This window comes from Salmo trutta, chromosome 3, assembly GCF_901001165.1.
Source record: "Salmo trutta chromosome 3, fSalTru1.1, whole genome shotgun sequence".
Classification (NCBI taxonomy): Eukaryota; Metazoa; Chordata; class Actinopteri; order Salmoniformes; family Salmonidae; genus Salmo; species Salmo trutta.
In genome coordinates this window covers 8963647-8989469 of record NC_042959.1, presented here as the reverse complement: position 1 = coordinate 8989469, position 25823 = coordinate 8963647, and the positions used below count along the sequence as shown (strand labels likewise).

Here is a 25823-nt window from a genome sequence, read left to right as displayed (position 1 = left end):
AACGACGAGACAGCCTATAAGGAGGAGGTGAGGGGACTCGGAGTGTGGTGTCAGGAAAACAACCTCTCATTCAATGTCAACAAAACATAGGAGATGATCGTGGACTTCAGTAAACAGCAAAGGGAGCCCCCCCCCCCCCCCCCCCCCCCCAGCGCCTCTTCAACCTCAGGAGGCTGAAGAAATGTGGCTTGTCACTGTAAACCTTCACAAACATTTACAGATGCACAATTGAGAGCATCCCGTCGGGCTGCATCACCGCCTGCACCACCCATCAACTGCACCACCCATAACCGCAGGGCTCTCCAGACGGTGGTGCGGTCTACACAACGCATCACCGGGGGCAAACTACCTGCCCTCCAGGACACCTACAGCACCCGATGACACAGGAAGGCAAAAAGATAATCAAGGACAACAACCATCCGAGCCACAGCCTGTTCACCCCGCTACCATCCAGAAGGCGAGGTCAGTACAGGTGCATCAAAGCTGGGACCGAGAGACTGAAAAATAGCTTCTACCTCAAGGCCATCAGACTGTTAAACAGCCATCACTAACATTGAGAGGCTGCTGCCTACACACAGACTTGAAATCATTGGCCACTTTAATAAATGGATCACTAGTCACTTTAATAATGCCACTTTAATAATGTTTACATATCTTGCATTGCTCATCTCATATGTATCTACTGTATTTTATACCATTTATTGCATCTTGCCTATGCCGCTCTGTCATTGTTCATCCATATATTTATATGTGTATATTCTTATTCCATTCCTTTACTTAGATTTGTGTATTAGGTAGTTGCTGGGGAATTGTTAGATTACACGTTAGATATTGCTGCACTAGAAGCACAAGCATTTCGCTACACTTAAAATAACATCTGCTAACCATGTGTATGTGACCAATAAAATTTGATTTGATTTCTCAGCCAGGCTGAGAATTCAGGCAAAAAGGCCACAGTCAGGCAGAAAACTCTCAATGTTCTATCATAAAGTGAGAACAATTAGTTTCCCTGGCTGTTATATGGCTGCTACTTAGAAATACTATAACAGTAAATGAACAGATGACATTCACTGATATGAACCTTTCTCCAATGTAAATCACATAGTTTACACAGACCCACCACGGACCTTTGACTATAACTCTCTGTGTGAAAAGGCGTCCCATGTTCTGTTTTGTCAACGAGCTCAATGTACTCCAAACACTGGTGGTAACCAGATGATCCCAATAATGTATTATATGTAGCCTAGTAAACGATGCCCCCCTCTAGTATGTTCTGTTGCAAACTGTCTGGGACTCGTTGTTGTTGTTTACCTCTTTACTACTCAAATATATTTTACTTATAAAGTCAAGGACGAAATTAACTGCAAAAAACTGGTCTAAAAAAAACAGGGGTTCCCAAGTTTTTTTGCCCGTGGCCACATTTTTGGGCCCAAGTTTTTTCTCTCGCAACCCCACCATGTAAAAAAGACGTTATCAGCTGCCAATGTTTACTTTTTTACTATGACAGTCGATTACAAATCAGTCTGACAGTACCTTTGACAGTGTGAAACTGAAGGAAGTAGGGTTTGAATTGACTGAAATGCATCAGAAGAGTATTGGGAAGTTCAGGCAATAATTTAGTTTAGTTTAATTTAATTTCTCTTCTGTGTATAAAGAACATAATCATGAAGTTCTTTTCCCTCCTTGTCTGATTTAGTGCCTGGTCTTGTCTATTGTTCTTATGAGGCTTGTGGGCATTGTAGAGGTTAACAGAAGACACATATGTGTTCCAGTCTTATCTGTCAGTGATGAGGTCATAATACTGTGTAGCTTAAACCGTTCAAAAGATAGATCCACATTTGTAGGAAGAAAACAAAAACCGCTCTGTTTATTACAACCACATCTAGCTGCTACCGGAGATTGGTAACACCGGTTCTAGGAACCACAGTTTCTCCCGCAAACCCATTCTCAAATTAGATGACCCCACATTGCTTTCGCGATCCTTAGTTTGGGAAACGCTGGTGTACAGTATATATATATATATATATATATATATATAACAGTATATAATTTCCCTCACACATCATAGCCACCAGGTGGCAGCATTACACATGATAAGCCTGCTCCATATATACAGTAAGTAATACTGCTCTACGCAGGCTCTAATCAGTATTAGATGTAATAGCCTCAGAAACCCAGGCTTCTCACGTTCAAACCCAGGCTTCTTCTCACGAGTCCACGAGACTAGATCCATTCTAACTTCATCTGCTAAATAAAATGCTCTTTTCATAAGGCTGTGGTCATTTCTATGCCTGGTGACTACCTGAGAAATCCTCAGACCAAAACTCCTCCTGTGAATAGGAATAGACTTCCGGTAGACCAATGGTTATTAACTGGTTTTGCCTCGGGACCCAAATTGAACCAATAATCGGGTAGCAAAAAAAATCATCACCAAAATACAATCTGGAAAAGTATTTTCAATGTTATGTCGATAGTACATGTAGCAATTATATGACAAGGGAACAACATCCCCACCTCTTCCATTGTCAATAATGAAATGTTGCCCATATTCTTGATGAAGAATGTTAATAAACTCTGTCTTGAGACCAGAAAATTAACCAAAATAACACGGTTAATAGCGCTATATTGAAAACACTGGGATTTTTTTCTTCTTCAGAGATTCAATTATAACATTTTTTTTTAAAGTTAATTAAAATTTCTACACACTTTCTACCTGCTTTAAGTTGTTTAAGTTCAGACTGGAGTATTTTATTTATTAAATTTTTTTAAGTTGAGAATGGTTGCGGTAGACTACAGTTCGAAGAGGTTCTCTTCCACCATGGAATACCTGAAGATGACTCAGGGTTCAGGAAGAGGATATCACCACTCCTCCCTGGTGCTTCTGGAAATTCACTGACATTCCATTGAACTGTGGATTCTCTCTGAGGCGTCTGTGAGGTTTTCTCAACGTCCAGTTGACTGCTGTGTAAACCAAATCACACGCTAAGGAGGAATGAGGATGTAAACTAGTTGGTGATTTATAGTGTCTGTTTACCTAGATGTATATCTACGAGGTTGCACACATACACACCCTCATCTACCCATACACATTCTCCCACACACACACACACACACACACACACACACACACACACACACACACACACACACCGAGCATGATGACAGGTGGAATTACCCAAGGTGCCAAACTCCAAAGGCTTGAATAATTATTTTAACGACTATGGTGTCAGGTTTCAACATGGTTGGAAAGATGATGTGATAAGGGGAGTAATGTCAGCAAAACAATTTCATTCCTTTTCTGTCACCTGTCTTAACTTGTGAAGAAGCTGAGAGAAGTGATTGAACAGGAATTGTTTCTATGACAGTTGTTGTTGTGTTTTCACCGCTGGATGTATAGCAAACATTGATTTGTAGTCTCTGTGTTCTATTTCATCTTGTAGTGCTAATTGGACATGTTTCAACCTGAGGCCTTTTTCATGTTGACTCTTAACTTTGTGACATGCAGGTTAAGTCTTGTTTGATGTTTTCCCTCCCTATGAACAACAGTCTACAGATACTAAGGAATAGACTGAATACTAAGGAATAAGGGCCTGCCGGAGTACCTGAAGATAACAACAGTGTCAGTTATCGTGTCACATTTCTCACCTGGGAAGTATTCCCTTTAGTAAGGTGAAACAGGGAGAACGTCTCACAGATGTAACGAGGAGAGCTGACACAACTCGCTATTCTAGAATCACATCTGTTCTACACAATAGGCAACATGTCAGGGTCTCTTCTGTAACGTTGTCCTGAACAGGGCCTTTGACAGGGAAGTAAGCTAACACAACTCTTTTTTTTAACAGACAATCACATCTGTTCTACAGAATACTCTTCTAACAGTGGGCTCTGTAACATTGCACCCTTCTGATCAAGGCTCCTGACAACAGCAGAAGAACCAGTCTACTTCTTGTCGAAGTACAGTACAGCGTATTCTGTCCTGGCTGGGTGAAATGTGATCTAACACTACATTAGTGAAGTGAGAATGGCAGATATCGGGTGATGGCGGGAGGGCTCGCTCTGTGACTTGAGATGATGGTGTGCCTTGCTGCTGCTGCTTCTCACCTGTCTGTTGATCCATACAACCCCTCCCCCATCTACCCCCCCAGCCTCTCACCTGTCTGTTGACCCATACAACCCCTCCCCTCCCCCATCTACCCCCCCAGCCTCTCACCTGTCTGTTGACCCATACAACCCCTCCCCTCCCCATCTACCGCCCCACCTTCTCACCTGTCTGTTGATCCATACAACCCCTCCCCCATCTACCTTCCCAGCTTCTCACCCGTCTGTTGACCCATACAACCCCTCCCCCATCTACCTCCCCAGCCTCTCACCTGTCTGTTGACCCATACAAGCCCTCCCCTCCCCCATCTACCCCCCCAGCCTCTCACCTGTCTGTTGATCCATACAACCCCTCCCCCATCTACCCCCCCAGCCTCTCACCTGTCTGTTGATCCATACAACCCCTCCCCCATCTACCCCCCCAGCCTCTCACCTGTCTGTTGACCCATACAACCCCTCCCCCATCTACCCCCCCAGCCTCTCACCTGTCTGTTGATCCATACAACCCCTCCCCATCTACCTTTCCAGCTTCTCACCTGTCTGTTGACCCATACAACCCCTCCCCCATCTACCGCCCCAGCCTCTCACCTGTCTGTTGATCCATACAAGCCCTCCCCTCCCCCATCTACCCCCCCAGCCTCTCACCTGTCTGTTGACCCATACAACCCCTCCCCCATCTACTTACCCAGCCTCTCACCTGTCTGTTGATCCATACAACCCCTCCCCCAACTACCGCCCCAGCCTCTCACCTGTCTGTTGACCCATACAACCCCTCCCCCAACTACCGCCCCAGCCTCTCACCTGTCTGTTGATCCATACAACCCCTCCCCCATCTAACGCCCCAGCCTCTCACCTGTCTGTTGACCCATACAACCCCTCCCCCATCTACCCCCCCAGCCTCTCACCTGTCTGTTGATCCATACAACCCCTCCCCATCTACCTTTCCAGCTTCTCACCTGTCTGTTGACCCATACAACCCCTCCCCCATCTACTTACCCAGCCTCTCACCTGTCTGTTGAGCCATACAACCCCTCCCCCATCTACCCCCCCAGCCTCTCACCTGTCTGTTGACCCATACAACCCCTCCCCCATCTACCCCCAGCCTCTCACCTGTCTGTTGACCCATACAACCCCTCCCCCATCTACCGCCCCAGCCTCTCACCTGTCTGTTGACCCATACAACCCCTCCCCCATCTACCCCCAGCCTCTCACCTGTCTGTTGACCCATACAACCCCTCCCCCATCTACCGCCCCAGCCTCTCACCTGTCTGTTGACCCATATAACCCCTCCCCCATCTACCTTCCCAGCTTCTCACCTGTCTGTTGACCCATACAACCCCTCCCCCATCTACCCCCATCTACCCCCCCAACCTCTCACCTGTCTGTTGACCCATACAACCCCTCCCCCATCTACCCCCATCTACCCCCCCAACCTCTCACCTGTCTGTTGACCCATACAACCCCTCCCCCATCTACCTTCCCAGCTTCTCACCTGTCTGTTGACCCATACAACCCCCCCCCCCATCTACCCCCCCAACCTCTCACCTGTCTGTTGACCCATACAACCCCTCCCCCATCTACCCCCCCAGCCTCTCACCTGTCTGTCCATATGCAACTTACATCCCCTCACTCCGTCCCCCTGCCTCTTCTGGCCTGTCCTTGACCCAGCGTCTCCCCCACTGCATCCTTACCTCTTCCACCGTCACATCCCTCCCCCCACCACCTCCCACCTGTCTCTCCTGCCTTCCCCATTCCTCACCACACCCCACCTCCTCACCCACCCTCCCTACCTGACCCACGGCCTCCTGCAGTCTTCTAAGCAGCTCCTTGGAGGAACTTTCATCACCTCCCCTCAAGAGGAACATTAAACCCTTTAGTGTGTCTAAATACCTGAGAGCAGCCATCAGTCTGAGTGGGAAATCGGAGAAAGCAATCAACTTAACCTGGGTCGTTACCTCAGTTTAGACCAGACCTGGGTTCAAATAGTATTTGAAATCATAAAAATCTTTGAGCATTTGCTTGAGGCTCCCTGGAGTGCCAGATTTGTTTGCATGGGGTTTGCATGTTTCAAATACTGTTTGAACCAGATCTCAGTCTTCAGGCCTAGAGCTGCTCTGTGTTTCTCTCCTCACTGTCATCATTAAGGGACTAGCGTACAGTTGCTTAACACCTGATAACCCACACAGACAGTTCATGGTCTTATAGCTACTTCAGGTTTACAGTGAGTGACTATTCAGTTCACCTACTGTCTTAGGGACACAAGTCATTTTCATGTGTTGTTTTTGTAGTTTTATTCCTTAGAGAAAAAAACAGCTGGTGCACAAATAGAAATAGAGAGTTTAGTTCTCTATATTGACACGCAGCTGTCTCCCAGCTTTGAAAACACTGGATCAAAGTATGTCGGGTCTTGTTAGGCATTTTGTGTTCGCCTGATAGAAGATCAGGTAATGGAAACCAACATTAAGATCTGACTAGGGATTAGGCTAAATATAATGGAAACCAACATAAAGATCTGACTAGGGATTAGGCTAAATATAATGGAAACCAACATAAAGATCTGACTAGGGATTAGGCTAAATATAATGGAAACCAACATAAAGATCTGACTAGGGATTAGGTTAAATATAATGGAAACCAACATAAAGATCTGACTAGGGATTAGGCTAAATATAATGGAAATAGAACATTAAGATCTTGTGTTTTCTTCTCAGACTTACGTACGAGACAGGTTTTGAATTTGTGTCCCTTATTTAACAAACCTCACGGCAAATTAAGAAAGAAAGGTTCCTTTCATTTGTTATCAATGATGTTCCTTAATTCATCACCTCACCTTAAAGCGGTGTCCTTTATTTTTTCAGTCCTTCATTTGTTAGCTTGATAAAATGTATATTGGATTGTATCAGACAGAGCGTTTCATCTTAGAATATTCAAAGAGAGACTCCTTTGTGTGAAAATAGTGAAAATGTATTTAATTGTAGAACTGATTTCATGCTTTTAAAAAGGTATACAAGAAACGTCAACAATTCATAATATAGAGTCCAGTCAGAACAAGCACTGCCTCTCTCTCGTTATAACTCTTCTGAGTAATATCTCTCCGGAATGCGTAGAGGAATCTGATTCTCCTCATTTACCCCCCTCTGCTGTTGTTCCCCTCTAGATCTCTTCCTCTGTTTCATGTATAAAACAACCGTCACCAGAAACAGACAGAGTGAGGCCACCATCATGCCCAAGCCTAGCAGCAGGATCAACTGAGCGTGTCTGTCGCAGACGGGCATCTCGGAGGGGGTTTCGGAGGGCGTCTGCGCCAGTGTGTAGGGCAGGGATCTGGGCATGGTGTCCAGGTGGCATGGCTCCAAGGTGTTGTTGACCAGCAGGTTAACCCAGACGGTGGTGTGGAGGGGCGCTGGTTTCCCACCGTCACTCACCACAATGAACAGGTGGTGCATCCCCAGGTCCTTACCCATGAGTCTCTGGGCTAAGGTCACGTTACCGGACCGAGGATCCAGCTGGAAGGGACTGCTGCTGCTGTCACCGGGGTGATGGGATGATGGAGAGGTGCCCGGTGGTTCCCGCGCTGCAATGGTGTATGTGATCTCCGAGTTTAACCCTGAGTCCTTGTCGATGGCGTAGATCTTGGTTACCATGGTGCCCATGGTGGTCCCCGTGGAGATGGTGAGACATGACAGGTTGCTGCTGGGTAGGATGACCTGGGGCTGGTTGTCATTGACATCCTCGATGAACACAGTTACCCTGGCGATGGAGGTCAGAGGTGACGGGCGTCCGTTGTCGGTGGCGAAGAGCTCTAACTCGTAGCGGTCCTGTTTCTCGCGGTCGACATCGGCCATGCAGCGCAGCGTCCCCTGAGCGTTGTCTATGACGAAGGGGCCGACACTGCTGTTCACCACCCTCACCTCCACCTCCCCGTTAAGCCCTGCGTCAACGTCCGACACCCCCACCTTCCCCACCTGGGCCAGGGGAGGTATATTCTCAGGGATGAAGAAGATGAAGTGAGGGGTGAGGAAGACAGGAGCATTATCATTCTGGTCCAGGACAGTGATCGTCACCATCACAGAGGACTCTAATGGAGGAGAGCCGTTATCTCTGGCTACAACTGTCAGTCTGTGAACGTCCTGTTGTTCCCTGTCCAGGGGTACAGAAACTGTCAGCTGACCTGTGTTCTGGTCGATTCTATAAAGGGCTATTGCTGCCGCCGTGTGTGACGGTCGACCCAGTTTGTAGGTGACCTGCCCGTTCTGACCACTGTCTGCATCCTGCGCCCTGACTTTCAGCAGAGACGCCCCAGGAGGGTTATTCTCCTCTATGTCTATCAGATAGTGACTCTGGAGAAACTGTGGAGCATTATCATTCACATCCACCACCCTCACCTGGATCTCTCTCCTGGGGAAGCCCTGAGCTGCAGGCTCCTCGACACCACCACGCATCACTACAGAAACATGATATTCACTCTTCATCTCGTAGTCTAAGGGCTTTGATGTCGACAGGAGGTATTTGCCATTCTGCAGGCTCAAAGAGAACGGCACCTCTCCTTCAATGGAGAGATACGATGAGCCTCTAACACTACTAGTATCCCCCGGTAGCTCTAGCAAAGCCAAGACAGTGGGGGGCTGGTTTTCCTGCAACACTATCATCTGGTTTTGATGCTCTGCTATGAACCTGATCTTTATGCCATTCTTCTGGTATGGCGCGGGGAGCAGGGATACGGTTACCTGAGTGTCTGCAGGGGGGCAGTGGGGGCCGCTGGCTAACACTTTCAACACCACCTCCTCTCCCCTGTCACTAACACTGCCACTGTGGCGGTCTCTGAGGTCTCCTCTCAGGCTGATCAGGCCAGTGTGACTGTCCAGACTGAAGAGTTCCCTGGCCCGTTCTGAGACCTTGGGGCTGAGGGAGTAGGTGATAGCAGCGTTGGGGCCCAGGTCTAGGTCTGTGGCTCTGACCCTAGCTACTACTGTGTCTCTGGGTGTGTCCGCTGTAATAACCACCTTCTGGGTGCTGTCCAGGGTAAACTTTGGGCAGTTATCGTTCACGTCAGTTACTTTTATGAATAAAGTTGCTGTGGCGCTTAGTGGGTTAAAGCCACAGTCTGTTGCCACTAGAGTCATCTCATGAAGATCCTGTTTCTCGCGGTCTAGTCCTTGTCGCACAACCAAAAAGAAAATGGCCACTTCATCATCTTTTTCTTCTTCTGTCACACTGAAAAACCCACCGGCTCCCTCTAGGTGGTACTGCAGCCGTCCGTTACGTCCCATGTCTCTGTCCTCTGCCTGGTCGTCCAATAAGAAACTGGTCCCCACAGCCACATCCTCAGAGACACTCAGATGGATCTCAGTGTTGTCAAAATGAGGAGCGTGGTCATTGATGTCCTCTACGACTACCATGAACTTCACCAGCTCTGCCTCAGGGCCAACGATGGCATCGTGTGGGACGATACACTCCCCAGCCTGGGGTTGGTCAGGACACAGGTCCTCTCGGTCCATCCTGCAATAGATAGATGGATAAATTACTGTTACAACATACACTATATAGACACAAAAGTACGTGGACATCCCTTCAAATTAGTGGATTCGGCTATTTCAGCCACACCCGTTGCTGATAGGTGTGTAAAATCGAACAGACAGCCATGCAATCTCCATGGACAAACATTGGCAGTATAATGGCCCGTACTTAAGAGCTCAGTGACATTTAACGTTGCACCGTAATAGGATGCCACCTTTCCAAAAAGTCAGTTAGTCAAATTTCTGCCCAGCTAGAGCTGCCCAGTCAACTGTAAGTACTGTTATCGCGGCTGTGGTAGGCCACACAATCTCACAGAACAGGACCACCGAGTGCTGAAGCGCGTAGGGTGTAAACATCGTCTGTCCTCGGTTGCAACACTCACTACCGAGTTCCAAACTGCCTCTGGAAGCAACGTCAGCACAATAACTATTTTTCGAGAGCTTCATGAAATGGGTTTCCATGGGCGAGCAGCCGCACACAAGCCTAAGATCACCATGAGCAATGCCAAAGCTCACCACCATTGGACTCTGGAGCAGTGGAAACGCGTTCTCTGGAGTGATGAATCACGCTTCACTATCTGGCAGTCCGATGGATGAATCTGGGTTTGGCGAATGCCAGGAGAACGCTCCCTGCCCCAATGCATAGTGCCAACTGTAACGTTTGGTGGAGGAGGAATAATGGTCTGGGCCTGTTTTCCATGGTTTGGTCTAGGCCCCTTAGTTCCAGTGAAGGGAATTCTTAATGCTACAGCATACAATGACATTCTAGATGATTCTGTGCTTCCAACTTTGTGGCAACAGTTTGGGGAAGGCCCTTTCCTGTTTCAGCATGAACATGCCCCTGTGCACAAAGCGAGGTCCATACAGAAATTATTTGTCGAGATCGGTGTGGAAGAACTTGACTGTCCTGCACAGAGCCCTTACCTCAACCCCATCAAAAACCTTTGGGATTAATTAGTACGCCGACTGCGAGCCAGAATTAATCGCCCAACGTTAGTGCCCAACTTCACTAATGCTCTTGTGGCTGAATGGAAGCAAGTCCCCACAGCAATGTTCCACCATCTAGTGGAAAGCCATCCCAGAAGAGTGGAGGCTGTTATAGCAGCAATGTTCCAACATCTAGTGGAAATCCTTCCCAGAAGAGTGGAGGCTGTTATAGCAGCAATGTTCCAACATCTAATGGAAATCCTTCCCAGAAGAGTGGAGGCTGTTATAGCAGCAATGTTCCAACATCTAATGGAAATCCTTCCCAGAAGAGTGGAGGCTGTTATAGCAGCAATGTTCCAACATCTAATGGAAATCCTTCCCAGAAGAGTGGAGGCTGTTATAGCAGCAATGTTCCAACATCTAATGGAAATCCTTCCCAGAAGAGTGGAGGCTGTTATAGCAGCAATGTTCCAACATCTAATGGAAATCCTTCCCAGAAGAGTGGAGGCTGTTATAGCAGCAATGTTCCAACATCTAATGGAAAGCCTTCCCAGAAGAGTGGAGGCTGTTATAGCAGCAAAGGGGGGACCAACTTCATATTAATGCCCATGATTTTGGAATGAGATGTTCGACGAGCAGGTGTCCACATACTTCTGGTCACATAGTGTAGATAATTACTTTTCTACTAGTCAAGAGGAAGTGTCTTTATCAGCAGCAGCTATACATTAAAAACATACAGCAATAACAAATGTCAAAGAAGTGCAGAAATCCATCCAGTTATGTAAAGAAACAGTCAAAAGGCATGTAGGCTACCACACCTAGAATGAGTTGCCATATATAACCACCTGTTGTCAGTGGTGTAGACATCCCCTGTCCCTTGGTCCACCCTGAGGTAGAACTGGGTCAGGAGCTGGTAAAGGGGGGGGAACATGGACCCGATGGACCCGACCCGGACCCCAGCCTCCTGCTCCTCTGGAACCGAGATCCGAACAGAACCGTAGCACAGAATCTGCCTGAGATGGACCGTGACCAGCACGTTCTAAAGGAGAACATAGAAGTGAAAACGTAGGACTTGGAACACTAGAAGACATTGGTGTGAAGTAAACCACTGATATGCACCACGTTCTAAAGGAAAAGCTGAATAGGGAACTTAAAACACTGGAGAAAATTGTGAGGAGGAAAAACATTCATATGAGGAAATTATAATCCTTGGAATTTCCCCCTGAAGTAGGCTAGGATGGAAACATCTTCCTTCCTTTAATGATCTATTATTAAAAGTGGTATTTCTACCTCAGTGGCTACTGTAAAACAAGGGACTGTGCCTGAGTCCTAAATGGCACCCTATTCTCCTATTTAGTGCACTACTTCTGACCAGGGCCCAGTGCACCACTTCTGACCAGGGCCCAGTGCACCACTTCTGACCAGGGCCCAGTGCACCACTTCTGACCAGGGCCCAGTGCACCACTTCTGACCAGGGCCCATAGCGTAAAAAATGAATTGTGCACTATTTAGGGAATTAGGGTGACATTGGGGACAAATCCTGTGTGTGCAGTAGTACGTTAATGTAATGTGATGCATCTCACACCCCCCTCCACCATCCACTTACTATTCAAATCTACTGCACCATGACTAATGACAAAACATGCTTGTGGAATTATAAAGAATAATTATGAAAAAAGCACTTAACAAAACACATGCACATAATTTACATTACAATTTACATGACGATGTTCCATATTAATAGTGAATAATAGCTATCGACAAGTATTATTCTTTAAACACCCAAGGAGTGTATGAGGGTCTTCTTTTTCATGTGCTCCCAGTCACAACAGTTACCCATTAACTCAAGGACTTTGTGACTTTTCCTCAACAATATCCCATAACCTATTACCCATTCACTAGCTCCCTGTGATATGAGAGCTACCAAAACAAGGACCAAGTAATGATCAACAATAATACTATGTTGCCAAAGTAACTAAATAAAACAGGCTATGAATGAATGTAGTTGAAGATACCACGGTCATATTGCCTTCTATTAGCTTCCAGAGAAAACCATGAATCAGTCTGTCAATGCATGAACGAGAAGATGCAGTCAAAGATACTGCACTCATATTGACCTATAGCGGTTCACTGACCTTTTGGTGGACTAATATTTATTAGACAATTACATAGATACAAGATATGATATGACAGATGATATGACAGATAATTAATGAATCACTGTAGGTAATTTAAGTCATAAGGAAATTGACTGACCTGAAGGAGTACAGCCCAGTTCATATTTTCATCCGTCCCATGACCCGTAGCCTGCACACATGACACCTGTCTGGGTTTCCTCTGCCTCCACCTCTGCTAAGAGTAGGACGACTGGGAGGTAGCTGTACCTGTAGCCTACCTGGGTACTGTTAACACCGTCTCCTCCTCTCCCGCCCCTCCCACCTGTCACTCTGACAGACTAGTGTAGGGAGGAAGACTGGGGCTGGAGGAGGGGGTTGTACACCTGCTGCCTTATTTGGGCACTGCTGTGCTAACGCACACCTGCTGCCCCTCCCACTACAGGTAACTTAATGAGCTGTTTGGACAGTTTGCAGCAGCAAATTAGAACAACTGGTTAGTCAGTATTCTTTGCACTACAGGTAACTTAATAAGCTGATTGGACAGTATTCTTTACCTTCTTCCTGTACCATTTATCTCTGGTTTAGTGGTTTAAGGAATTGACCAATTGAAAGTAAAATGATTATGTAAATGGTTGTGGTGAAAGGAACATGACATACAAAAAGGTTCTTATCTGTAACCGTAGTAACATACTTACTGTTAATCATGATGAGAAAGGAGTCAGTTTGAGGACAGTTATTCTACCTGTGTCAACTGTGGCCACAAATGGCAAGTGATCACTGTTGTCTCAGAGTGCTTCTCCAATTCTAGTATTGTCCAACTAGGTATAGAAATATGACTTAAAAGGGCTATAATCTTTCCTCCCCAGAGGTGTAGGCTTAACACCAGTAAGTCAGTAGGACAAAGGTCTACGTTGGCAACGACATGAATTGTGATGTTTCATTTGCACTTCTTGAGTGACCCCTGTTGGTTGGTTGGAGTAGTTTCAGGTGACTTTACAACAATGGACTTTCTACAGTGAATATACAGTACCAGTCAAAAGTTTTTCCAGGCTGTGTAAGGGCTATTTGACCAAGGAGAGTGATGGAGTGCTGCATCAGATGACCTGGCCTCCACAATCACCTGACCTCAACCCAATTGAGATGGTTTGGGATTAGTTGGACCCCAGAGTGAAGGAAAAGCAGCCAACAAGTGCTCAGCATATGTGGGAACTCCTTCATGTCTGTTGGAAACGTGTTCCTCATGAAGCTGGTTGTGAGAATGCCAAGAATGTGCAAAGCTGTCAAGGCAAAGGGTGGCTACTTTGAAGAATCTCAAATATAAAATACATTTTTATTTGTTTAACACTTTTTTTGTTTACTACAAGATTCCATATGTGTTATTTCATAGTTGATGTCTTCACAATTATTCTGCAATGTATAAAATAGTAAAAATAAAGAAAAACCCTTGAATGAGCAGGTGTGTCCAAACATTTGACAGTTACTGTAGTTCGGGGTTCATTTTCAAAGATAATGATAAAAAGTAACTTCATGATTAGGATTTTACAGTGAGGTAATGTTAATAAAGATGCTTTCCTGGGAAACAGTAGTAGGATAGCCAGATTGTCTGTTTATAATAGATAATAGAAGACAGTAGTAGGATAGCCAGATTGTCTGTTTATAATAGAAGACAGTAGTAGGATAGCCAGATTGTCTGTTTATAATAGATAATAGAAGACAGTAGTAGGATAGCCAGATTGTCTGTTTATAATAGATAATAGAAGACAGTAGTAGGATAGCCAGATTGGCTGTTTATAATAGATAATAGAAGACAGTAGTAGGATAGCCAGATTGGCTGTTTATAATAGATAATAGAAGACAGTAGTAGGATAGCCAGATTGGCTGTTTATAATAGATAATAGAAGACAGTAGTAGGATAGCCAGATTGGCTGTTTATAATAGATAATAGAAGACAGTAGTAGGATAGCCAGATTGTCTGTTTATAATAGATAATAGGAAACAGTAGTAGGATAGCCAGATTGTCTGTTTATAATAGATAATAGGAAACAGTAGTAGGATAGCCAGATTGTCTGTTTATAATAGATAATAGGAAACAGTAGTAGGATAGCCAGATTGTCTGTTTATAATAGATAATAGAAGACAGTAGGCTTACACTTTACTACATAATGGTTGAACTCAGAGCAAATCTTTTTGCAAAATCTCATTATTCCATTCGCCAATTTCCTTTAAACTCTAGACTGAATTGGCAGCAGAGAAGATTTCTGTGACGCATGGAAAAGCCATCAGAAAAATGGTCTCCGAGTTGCATAAGACTCTATTTTGGGGTTTCTGAGACTGTTCCGTTCATTCGTTTACGTTTGTTTTTTCCCCCTCGCCCTTAAAGTTACTTTCGAGACGCCCACTCACTACTGTAACCACAGAAGCCGCGCACGCAGTGGTCTGATTGGGTGCTGCAGAGCGCGTCTTTTACTGATGTGAGTAGAGCCTAAGGAGGCTTTATAAATAGAAGACCCCATGTGTCAACTTGAACTTGACTTCTTGAACAGTTGAAGTATTCTATTAGTCATCGACGCATTATTCCCGCTTTTCAGAATGTCTACAGACAACTTTAGAATGTCCACAGAAAACTTCAAAATGTCCACAGACAACTTTTCAGGTGGGTTCTGAGTGTTGGCTTGATTTTACATTTTTATCATTAGGCTATTGATTATTGCAGCGTTTTTTTTCTTGCATTTTAGTACTGCTGTTGTAGATTTTTAATGTGGATTGATTTCAAATAGCCAGGTTCTGTTTGGTATCGGTTATTTCGTTTTTGACGTTAATCACTTCAGGCCTATTATTAATAGGCTAATTAAAATACATGTGTAAAGTAATTATATTCAAATCACGAATTGAATTATTCTCACTCTAACGAAAAGCATATTCGAAATCCCCTATCAGACTTGGAGCTGGAGCTAACTGACCTGCTCCAGGACTTCGCTGACGTGGTTGATGAGTTGACAGAGCCTTCACAAAGCGTCCCGTACGCATACGAGCGGCTCCTGTCTGATGCCAAACGGCGCACCGGGCTAGGGGACGACGGCTCAGTGGTCAGCGACAGCGGCGTGGAGGACAATAGTGACTGCAGTGAGTAGCCTTTAGGTCTAAACTTTTATGGTCGTTGTTGTGCGTCCATTACATACGTGGAGGAGGGCGCGTGGTGTTTATGCGTAAACGGTGACTCAGATGTAGTATAGCGGGAGAATACGCATGTGGGCAGCCGCCGTTTGAGCCGCTCTTATCAACCCACACTTGACAGTTTTCACTGGTGACATCGGCTCATGAACATGCATCAACTTTACATGAAAATAGAGAGTAACATGAAAATAGAGAGTAACATGAAAATAGAGAGTAACACCATTTCAACTAATGCACGTTTGCTCCATTACATGGAATGGATGTGCACGACTGTCTGTGGATGAAGGGTTGCATTAGCTTATTTAACACATCATTCAATCTGAAAGTTAAATACAACATTAGCTGTCAGAATGGCATGGAGCTTGCAATGCCGGGATTATGGGTTCGATTACTGGGACCACCTATAAGTAAATAATGTATGTATCCAAGACTGTAAGTTGCTTTGCATAAAAGTGTCAACTCGATGGTATATATTAGTTGTGTCACATGGTCTAACCTTGTCTGTCCCTTCCTCCAGGCAGTGAGGTGTCTCTGGGTAACAGTTGGAACACCAGTGAAGAAGAGCTCCACACTGCAGGCATAACAGTGATGCCCAAAGGTAGTGAGAACTGTAGCACTACATCTCAACCCATCAGTTGACCATCTAAACTAGCTCTGAGCTCTCCGACCAGCATTTCCTGGTCCTCAAGTACCTCCAACAGTACACATTTAGTCAACTAATCATCAAGCCCTCAGTGAGTTGAATGAGGTGTGTTTGTCCAGAGCTACAATGAAATGGTGAACTGTTGGGTGAACTGTTGGGTGAACTGTTGGGTGAACTGTTGGGTGAACTGTTGGGTGAACTGTTGGGTGAACTGTTGGGTGAACTGTTGGGTGAACTGTTGGGTGAACTGTTGGGTGAACTGTTGGGTGAACTGTTGGGTGTACTGTTGGGTGTACTGTTGGGTGTACTGTTGGGTGAACTGTTGGGTGTACTGTTGGGTGAACTGTTGGGTGTACTGTTGGGTGAACTGTTGGGTGAACTGTTGGGTGAACTGTTGGGTGTACTGTTGGGTGAACTGTTGGGTGAACTGTTGGGTGAACTGTTGGGTGAACTGTTGGGTGAACTGTTGGGTGAACTGTTGGGTGAACTGTTGGGTGAACTGTTGGGTGAACTGTTGGGTGAACTGTTGGGTGAACTGTTGGGTGTACTGTTGGGTGTACTGTTGGGTGTACTGTTGGGTGTACTGTTGGGTGTACTGTTGGGTGAACTGTTGGGTGAACTGTTGGGTGAACTGTTGGGTGTACTGTTGGGTGTACTGTTGGGTGTACTGTTGGGTGTACTGTTGGGTGTACTGTTGGGTGTACTGTTGGGTGTACTGTTGGGTGTACTGTTGGGTGTACTGTTGGGTGTACTGTTGGGTGTACTGTTGGGTGTACTGTTGGGTGAACTGTTGGGTGAACTGTTGGGTGTACTGTTGGGTGTACTGTTGGGTGAACTGTTGGGTGTACTGTTGGGTGTACTGTTGGGTGTACTGTTGGGTGAACTGTTGGGTGAACTGTTGGGTGAACTGTTGGGTGAACTGTTGGGTGAACTGTTGGGTGAACTGTTGGGTGTACTGTTGGGTGTACTGTTGGGTGAACTGTTGGGTGTACTGTTGGGTGTACTGTTGGGTGTACTGTTGGGTGAACTGTTGGGTGTACTGTTGGGTGTACTGTTGGGTGTACTGTTGGGTGTACTGTTGGGTGTACTGTTGGGTGTACTGTTGGGTGTACTGTTGGGTGAACTGTTGGGTGAACTGTTGGGTGTACTGTTGGGTGTACTGTTGGGTGAACTGTTGGGTGTACTGTTGGGTGTACTGTTGGGTGAACTGTTGGGTGTACTGTTGGGTGTACTGTTGGGTGAACTGTTGGGTGTACTGTTGGTGTACTGTTGGGTGAACTGTTGGGTGTACTGTTGGGTGAACTGTTGGGTGTACTGTTGGGTGTACTGTTGGGTGAACTGTTGGGTGAACTGTTGGGTGAACTGTTGGGTGTACTGTTGGGTGTACTGTTGGGTGAACTGTTGGGTGTACTGTTGGGTGTACTGTTGGGTGAACTGTTGGGTGTACTGTTGGGTGAACTGTTGGGTGAACTGTTGGGTGTACTGTTGGGTGTACTGTTGGGTGAACTGTTGGGTGTACTGTTGGGTGAACTGTTGGGTGTACTGTTGGGTGAACTGTTGGGTGAACTGTTGGGTGAACTGTTGGGTGTACTGTTGGGTGAACTGTTGGGTGAACTGTTGGGTGAACTGGAGGACCAGGGTTGGGAAACCCTGTAGTAGGAGATCATTATCAGTCCGTTCAATATCACTTTTACACAGATAATTAGTGCATTGCCATCGATCACCATTGAGTGAGTTTACACAACAAAGCTGGGCTGCTGTGCTTCTAAAGCCTGTCTCCTGCAGGGCTATTGAGCCTCATCTGGGGGTGGTGGTGGTGGTGGGGGGGGGGGGGGTTAGGGTTGGTACAGGTGTGTGGTGGTGGGGGGGTTTAGGGTTGGTACAGGTGTGTGGTGGTGGGGGGATTTAGGGTTGGTACAGGTGTGTGGTGGTGGGGGGGGGGGTTTAGGGTTGGTACAGGTGTGTGGTGGTGGGGGGATTTAGGGTTGGTACAGGTGTGTGGTGGTGGGGGGATTTAGGGTTGGTACAGGTGTGTGGTGGTGGGGGGATTTAGGGTTGGTACAGGTGTGTGGTGGGGGGGTTTAGGGTTGGTATAGGTGTGTGGTGGGGGGGTTTAGGGTTGGTATAGGTGTGTGGTGGGGGGGGTTTAGGGTTGGTATAGGTGTATGGTGGGGGGGTTTAGGGTTGGTATAGGTGTATGGTGGGGGGGTTTAGGGTTGGTATAGGTGTATGGTGGGGGGGGTTTAGGGTTGGTATAGGTGTGTGGTGGGGGTTTAGGGTTGGTATAGGTGTGTAGTGGGGGTTTAGGGTTGGTATAGGTGTGTAGTGGGGGTTTAGGGTTGGTATAGGTGTATGGTGGGGGTTTAGGGTTGGTATAGGTGTATGGTGGGGGGGTTAGGGTTGGTATAGGTGTGTAGTGGGGGTTTAGGGTTGGTATAGGTGTATGGTGGGGGTTTAGGGTTGGTATAGGTGTGTGATGGGGATTTAGAGTTGGTATAGGTGTATGGTGGGGGTTTAGGGTTGGTATAGGTGTATGGTGGGGGTTTAGGGTTGGTATAGGTGTATGGTGAGGGTTTAGGGTTGGTATAGGTGTATGGTGGGGGGGTTTAGGGTTGGTATAGGTGTATGGTGGGGGGGGTTTAGGGTTGGTATAGGTGTGTAGTGGGGGTTTAGGGTTGGTATAGGTGTGTGGTGGGGGTTTAGGGTTGGTATAGGTGTGTGGTGGGGGTTTAGGGTTGGTATAGGTGTATGGTGGGGTTTAGGGTTGGTATAGGTGTATGGTGGGGGTTTAGGGTTGGTATAGGTGTGTGGTGGAGTGGGGGTTTAGGGTTGGTATAGGTGTGTGGTGGGGGTTTAGGCTTGGTATAGGTGTGTGGTGGGGGTGTAGGGTTGGTATAGGTGTGTGGTGGGGGTTTAGGGTTGGTATAGGTGTGTGGTGGGGGTTTAGCCTTCCCTGTGGCTCAGTTGGTAGAGCATGGTGTTTGCAATGCCAGGGTTGTGGGTTCGATTCCCACGGGGGGCCAGTAGAAAGAAAAAAAAATGTATGAAATGAAATGTATGCATTCACTACTGTAAGTCGCTCTGGATAAGAGCGTCTGCTAAATGACTAAAATGTAAAATGTAAAATGTTTAGGGTTGGTATAGGTGTGTAGTGGGGGTTTAGGGTTGGTATAGGTGTGTGGTGGGGTTTAGGGTTGGTATAGGTGTGTGGTGGGGGTTTAGGGTTGGCATAGGTGTGTGGTGGGGGTTTAGGGTTGGTATAGGTGTATGGTGGGGGTTTAGGGTTGGTATAGGTGTATGGTGAGGGTTTAGGGTTGGTATAGGTGTATGGTGGGGGTTTAGGGTTGGTATAGGTGTGTGATGGGGATTTAGAGTTGGTATAGGTGTATGGTGGGGGTTTAGGGTTGGTATGGTGGGGGTTTAGGGTTGGTATAGGTGTATGGTGGGGGTTTAGGGTTGGTATAGGTGTATGGTGGGGGTTTAGGGTTGGTATAGGTGTATAGTGGGGGTTTAGGGTTGGTATAGGTGTGTGGTGGGGGTTTAGGGTTGGCATAGGTGTGTGGTGGGGGTTTAGGGTTGGTATAGGTGCATGGTGGGGGTTTAGGGTTGGTATAGGTGTGTGGTGGGGGGTTTAGGGTTGGTATAGGTGTATGGTGGGGGTTTAGGGTTGGTATAGGTGTGTAGTGGGGGTTTAGGGTTGGTATAGGTGTATGGTGGGGGTTTAGGGTTGGTATAGGTGTGTGATGGGGATTTAGGGTTGGTATAGGTGTGTGGTGGGCGTTTAGGGTTGGTATAGGTGTGTAGTGGGGGTTTAGGGTTGGTATAGGTGTATGGTGGGGGTTTAGGGTTGGTATAGGTGTGTGGTGGGCGTTTAGGGTTGGTATAGGTGTGTAGTGGGGGTTTAGGGTTGGTATAGGTGTATGGTGGGGGTTTAGGGTTGGTATAGGTGTGTAGTGGGGGTTTAGGGTTGGTATAGGTGTGTGGTGGGCGTTTAGTGTTGGTATAGGTGTGTAGTGGGGGTTTAGGGTTGGAATAGGTGTTTGTGTCAGTGTGTGGTGGTGGCCTAGGGTTGGTATGATGGTTAAATAATGTACCACTGATCAGGAGCGAGTGCCTGGAGGGGAGGAGCGAGTGCCTGGAGGGGAGGAGGGGAGGAGGGGAGGAGCGAGTGCCTGGAGGGGAGGAGGGGAGGAGGGGAGGAGCGAGTGCCTGGAGGGGAGGAGCGAGTGTCTGGGGGGGGGAGGAGCGAGTGTCTGGGGGGAAGAAGAGAGGAGTTGGGGGGGATGTGTGGTTGGGTGAAAGAGTCCACATTGTCTCATGTAGATTAAGGAATAATGTTAATAGAAATACTACAGAGTGCTGTTTGAGGGGCACCAGTCTGTCTGTCTGTCTCCATTATACTGGCGCACATTACACTACTTAAGACATGCATAACACTACTTAAGACATGCATAACACTACTTAAGACATGCATAACACTACTTAACACATACATAACACTACTTAAGACATGCATAACACTACTTAAGACATACATGACACTACTTAAGACATACATGACACTACTTAACACATACATAACACTACTTAACACATACATAACACTACTTAACACATACATAACACTACTTAACACATACATGAGACTTACATAACCACTACTTAAGACATACATTAGACATACATAGCATTACATAAAGCATTCATAAGCCATACATAAGCTAAATATAACACTAAGATCCATGTCGGTCAGTCTGAGGTGTGCTGCAGGCGCCTCACTGGCTCAGTGGAGTTTTACATTATGGGCTGTTTAAGATGTGATTTTTATAAAGCCAGCTGAATAAGAGTCTGAATTTTATTTTCTATCTTGGTTAACCAGGGGTTGTGTCCTGACTCCTTTATTGTGTTTCAAATGGTACCATATTTCCTATATAGTCCACTACATTTAACCAGGGCCGATAGGGCTCTAGGGAATAGGGTGCCATTTGGGATGCAGGTTCTTCTTATATAATTCTGTGAGTTGGATCACATTTCCTGCTCTGGTCCAAAGGAGGAAATGCCAGTGAACATAGAGCTGATACTGCTGAATCTCTCCACAGAAATGTTCCTTTCAACCACTCATTTTCCCCTTTCTCACATGCTTTCCTTTTTGTCTGCAGCCAGAATGGGAGACACAGGAGACCTACAGAGATTCATCGACAGTTTGGACCGGGAACTTGCTGGTATGCATCTTAAAACAAAACAAAAATTCAGCACAACCTGACAATGCCATTATGTCCCATTAATTTAGTGTTTCAATGGCTTTATATCCCATTAGTCTAGTGTTTCAATCTCTTTATATCCCTTTAGTCTTGTGTTTCTATGCCAGCTGAGCTCAGTATATCATGCAGTCTATTTTCTATTGCTGTCCCCTCACAGTTAAACCTACTAGCTGGCCTCAGTGGCCTGCACTATTTACTGCTGGTTGGGCCTTTAATAATAGTAATTCCCCTTTCCATTGAGATGCTAACATGTAGAGCGGCTGGTAGCCAGTAGCCTACAAGGCGTATAGTGCACTGCTTTTGACCAGAGCCCTATGGGGTAATACATCCCTAAAGGGAATAGAGTGCCATTTGGAAATCACAGCTCCCCTAGTGTCTAAATGCAGTATCCAGCTGAATCCCATATCTCCTCTAGTGTCTAAATGCAGTATCCAGCTGAATCACAGCTCCCCTAGTGTCTAAATGTAGTATCCAGCTGAATCACAGCTCCCCTAGTGTCTAAATGCAGTATCCAGCTGAATCACAGCTCCCCTAGTGTCTAAATGCAGTATCCAGCTGAATCACAGCTCCCCTAGTGTCTAAATGCAGTATCCAGCTGAATCACAGCTCCCCTAGTGTCTAAATGCAGTATCCAGCTGAATCACAGCTCCCCTAGTGTCATCCCTGCAGTATCCAGCTGAATCACAGCTCCCCTAGTGTCTAAATGCAGTATCCAGCTGAATCACAGCTCCCCTAGTGTCTAAATGCAGTATCCAGCTGAATCACAGCTCCCCTAGTGTCATCCCTGCAGTATCCAGCTGAATCACAGCTCCCCCAGTGTCTAAATGCAGTATCCAGCTGAATCACAGCTCCCCTAGTGTCTAAATGCAGTATCCAGCTGAATCACAGCTCCCCTAGTGTCTAAATGCAGTATCCAGCTGAATCACAGCTCCCCTAGTGTCTAAATGCAGTATCCCGCTGAATCACAGCTCCCCTAGTGTCTAAATGCAGTATCCCGCTGAATCACAGCTCCCCTAGTGTCTAAATGCAGTATCCAGCTGAATCACAGCTCCCCTAGTGTCTAAATGCAGTATCCAGCTAAATCACAGCTCCCCCAGTGTCTAAATGCAGTATCCAGCTGAATCACAGCTCCCCTAGTGTCTAAATGCAGTATCCAGCTGAATCACAGCTCCCCTAGTGTCTATATGCAGTATCCAGCTGAATCACAGCTCCCCTAGTGTCTAAATGCAGTATCCAGCTAAATCACAGCTCCCCTAGTGTCTAACTGGGTTGCAGGGTTGAGGTGGGCCATCTACACACCCTCCAGTGATAGTCATGTACTATCACTGATACCACTATCAGCAGAGAGGCAGTGCTGTTTCAGAGAACACACAGAGACACGCACACACACATTATCACTGGGCAAGAGACACAGATAAGTGCTGTTCTCCATGAATCATAACTGCTCTCGGCATCTGTACCTGGCTGCTGCATGCTAATGACTGTCTGTCTGACAGATATGTGAACGGAAAGCGACGGAGAGAGAGACGGAGAGAGAGACGGAGAGAGAGACGGAGAGAGAGAGACGGAGAGAGAAGAGAGAACAGGCTGCATGGATGGCTACTGCTGAACACACACACACATCTAAAATAGCACAGTTCTGTCCTGTTGTGTTCGTAGAGAGCCAGCTCTGTCCTGGCCCCTCTGGGGGGAAAAAAGGTTAAACATGAGGAATTAAAAGAGCATCATGTTCCAATATCTAGAACACTTCCCTCAGACTGGTGACGTATTCACACCTAAATGTCTCTCTTCAACAGGAGAACACGAACGTGTATCTCTTCAACAGGAGAACGTGTATCTCTTCAACAGGAGAACGTGTATCTCTTCAACAGGAGAACGTGTATCTCTTCAACAGGAGAACACAAACGTGTATCTCTTCAACAGGAGAACACAAACGTGTATCTCTTCAACAGGAAAACACAAACGTGTATCTCTTCAACAGGAAAACACAAACGTGTATCTCTTCAACAGGAAAACACAAACGTGTATCTCTTCAACAGGAAAACACAAACGTGTATCTCTTCAACAGGAAAACATGAATGGGTGCCATTTCATATGCAGATATGAAGGAAACAAATCAGTGGGGGGGAGGGGGGGGAGCAGAGACTCCACAGTATCTTGTGATTAGTGTTTATGCCAACCTGCTGTTTCCTGATGGAAGGCCTTATAATAGTGAAACCCATTGTTATCACAACCCAATGTGTTGGAACCTCCTCATGTATAGTAGTTGTAAAAATGCTATGTTTTATATTGTAAAGTGATGTACAGTATTATATTACCTATACTACAAACAGACCAGTCTCTAACCTGATGATGATTTTTGGACACAGGAATGCACAGATGAATAAAGATACCAATTTAAAAAATAAATAATGTTTGCTCTCTTTTTGAGTTATTTCAAAGCAAATAAATAGTCTAGAAGCATGAAGTAAGTGATATTAATGATATCACATGCTATCAATGATATGAATAATGATGCTATTGGATTGGATTTAAATTGGGGGGGGGGGTATCTGCTATGTCACCGAGGAGATATGAGTGAATATGTTGAATTGATCAAATATTTAGGAAAGTAAGAGGATTAACAGTATACAAAACTTATGTACGCCTCTCAACTCCCCGGAGTTAAAAAGTATGTGATCGTAGGCTCGGGGAAGGACGACAGATGCAGAGACAAACACAGTTTACAGGGAATTTATTCTTCCTTAACACAGTAAAGTGGGGAAAGGGGGCTGGACAGAACCAAAGCAAAGAAAGTAAAAATGAAAGAGTCCCCTCTCCTACCTTACATGCCTTCCCACTACTTACCCAACTTTTAGCACCACCTGGCGCGCTAACCAAAATCCAGGGGGTGGTCCGCCCAGGTCTTACCTAGTGTGCATAGACATTAAATATGACGGGTGATGTATGCCCGCAGGCCTCTTGCCTAAACACTCTCAAGGTGCGATCCCCTTCCCCCCTGGGAACAAATGAAACAGAATAATTACCAATACTTTAAGTGAAACATTTCATTAACCAAAAACACTAAGTCCTATTGACATACACATACCTCTGAAGGAGTGGCTAAAAAATAATATCAAACTTTCACTGACCAACAACCAACACAGGACATAAAAAGAAGCTGTCTTTTTAACAAAGGAACACTAGCTTTAATCAAGCTGGAGAACGAGTTGGTAATTGAAGAGCCAGCTGTATTCCCTGACGAGAGGGAGGGGTCAGAGCTCCAATCAGTGGGGCCGACCAATCAGCTGCTTGAAGAATCCAGGATGCCATTTCCTGAATACACACATACATATAAACTCACAACAACACAGAAACTGGGGAACATAACAAAAACCAACAAAGAAAATGGTTGACTGCTGGCTTCTACCTTTGCTTTTAGTCTTACTTACTGCCAGTGCCACTCCTACAACTGCCTGTGCCTTCACTTCCTGTTGTCTCCACTTCCTGTACGACTCCTCTGATTGGTTGGCAGAAGTGAAACTCCAAACACAATCAGGAAATACACATCTATCCCTGGCACTGCTTGGAAACAGTTAAAGATGGGAAGTGCGTCAGTAGAGTTGATGGCATAACAATAGTGATTTAGTCTATGTTTTTCATTACATTACCTGTATGACTCGGTAGTAGGCTACATTAGCTGTATGACACAGTAATACTGTAGGCTACATTAGCTGTATGACGCGGTATTAGGCTACATTAGTTGTATGACTCGGTAGTAGGCTACATTAGCTGTATGACGCAGCAATACTGTAGGCTACATTAGCTGTATGACACAGTAATACTGTAGGCTACATTAGCTGTATGACTCGATAGTAGGCTACATTAGCTGTATGACTTGGTAGGAGGCTACATTAGCTGTATGACGCAGCAATACTGTAGTCTACATTAGCTGTATGACTCGGTAGTAGGCTACATTAGCTGTATGATGCGATAGTAGGCTACATTAGCTGTATGGCTCGGTAGTAGGCTACATTAGCTGTATGGCTCGGTAGGAGGCTACATTAGCTATATGGCTCGGTAGGAGGCTACATTAGCTGTATGACGC

The 25823-nt window shown here is 46.0% G+C and overlaps 2 protein-coding genes across 4 annotated transcripts; one reads left to right on the top strand and one right to left on the bottom strand.

The window, feature by feature from the left end:
• Window positions 1-7040: 7040 nt before the first annotated feature.
• On the bottom strand, window positions 7041-24656 carry pcdh20l (protocadherin 20-like). 2 transcript variants are annotated; one of them, XM_029722175.1, is made up of 3 exons: window positions 24584-24656; window positions 11387-11580; window positions 7041-9597 (listed from the first exon to the last, which is right to left on the bottom strand). In XM_029722175.1, the coding sequence occupies exons 2-3, from the start codon at window positions 11470-11472 to the stop codon at window positions 7167-7169; spliced, it is 2517 nt and encodes an 838-aa protein (XP_029578035.1). In that variant the 5' UTR covers window positions 11473-11580; window positions 24584-24656; the 3' UTR covers window positions 7041-7166. The 2 variants fall into 2 exon arrangements, with proteins under 2 accessions (XP_029578035.1, XP_029578027.1); XM_029722167.1 differs by lacking the exon at window positions 24584-24656 and adding an exon at window positions 12798-12952.
• On the top strand, window positions 15112-23259 carry LOC115167599 (regulator of cell cycle RGCC). Of its 2 annotated transcripts, none has more exons than XM_029722196.1 (5): window positions 15112-15265; window positions 15592-15781; window positions 16350-16430; window positions 21635-21697; window positions 23233-23259. In XM_029722196.1, exons 1-5 carry the CDS (start codon window positions 15248-15250, stop codon window positions 23238-23240), a joined length of 360 nt encoding a protein of 119 aa, XP_029578056.1. In that variant the 5' UTR covers window positions 15112-15247; the 3' UTR covers window positions 23241-23259. The 2 variants fall into 2 exon arrangements, with proteins under 2 accessions (XP_029578056.1, XP_029578048.1); XM_029722188.1 differs by having other exon boundaries at window positions 15114-15311; window positions 15596-15781.
• Window positions 24657-25823: the final 1167 nt, after the last annotated feature.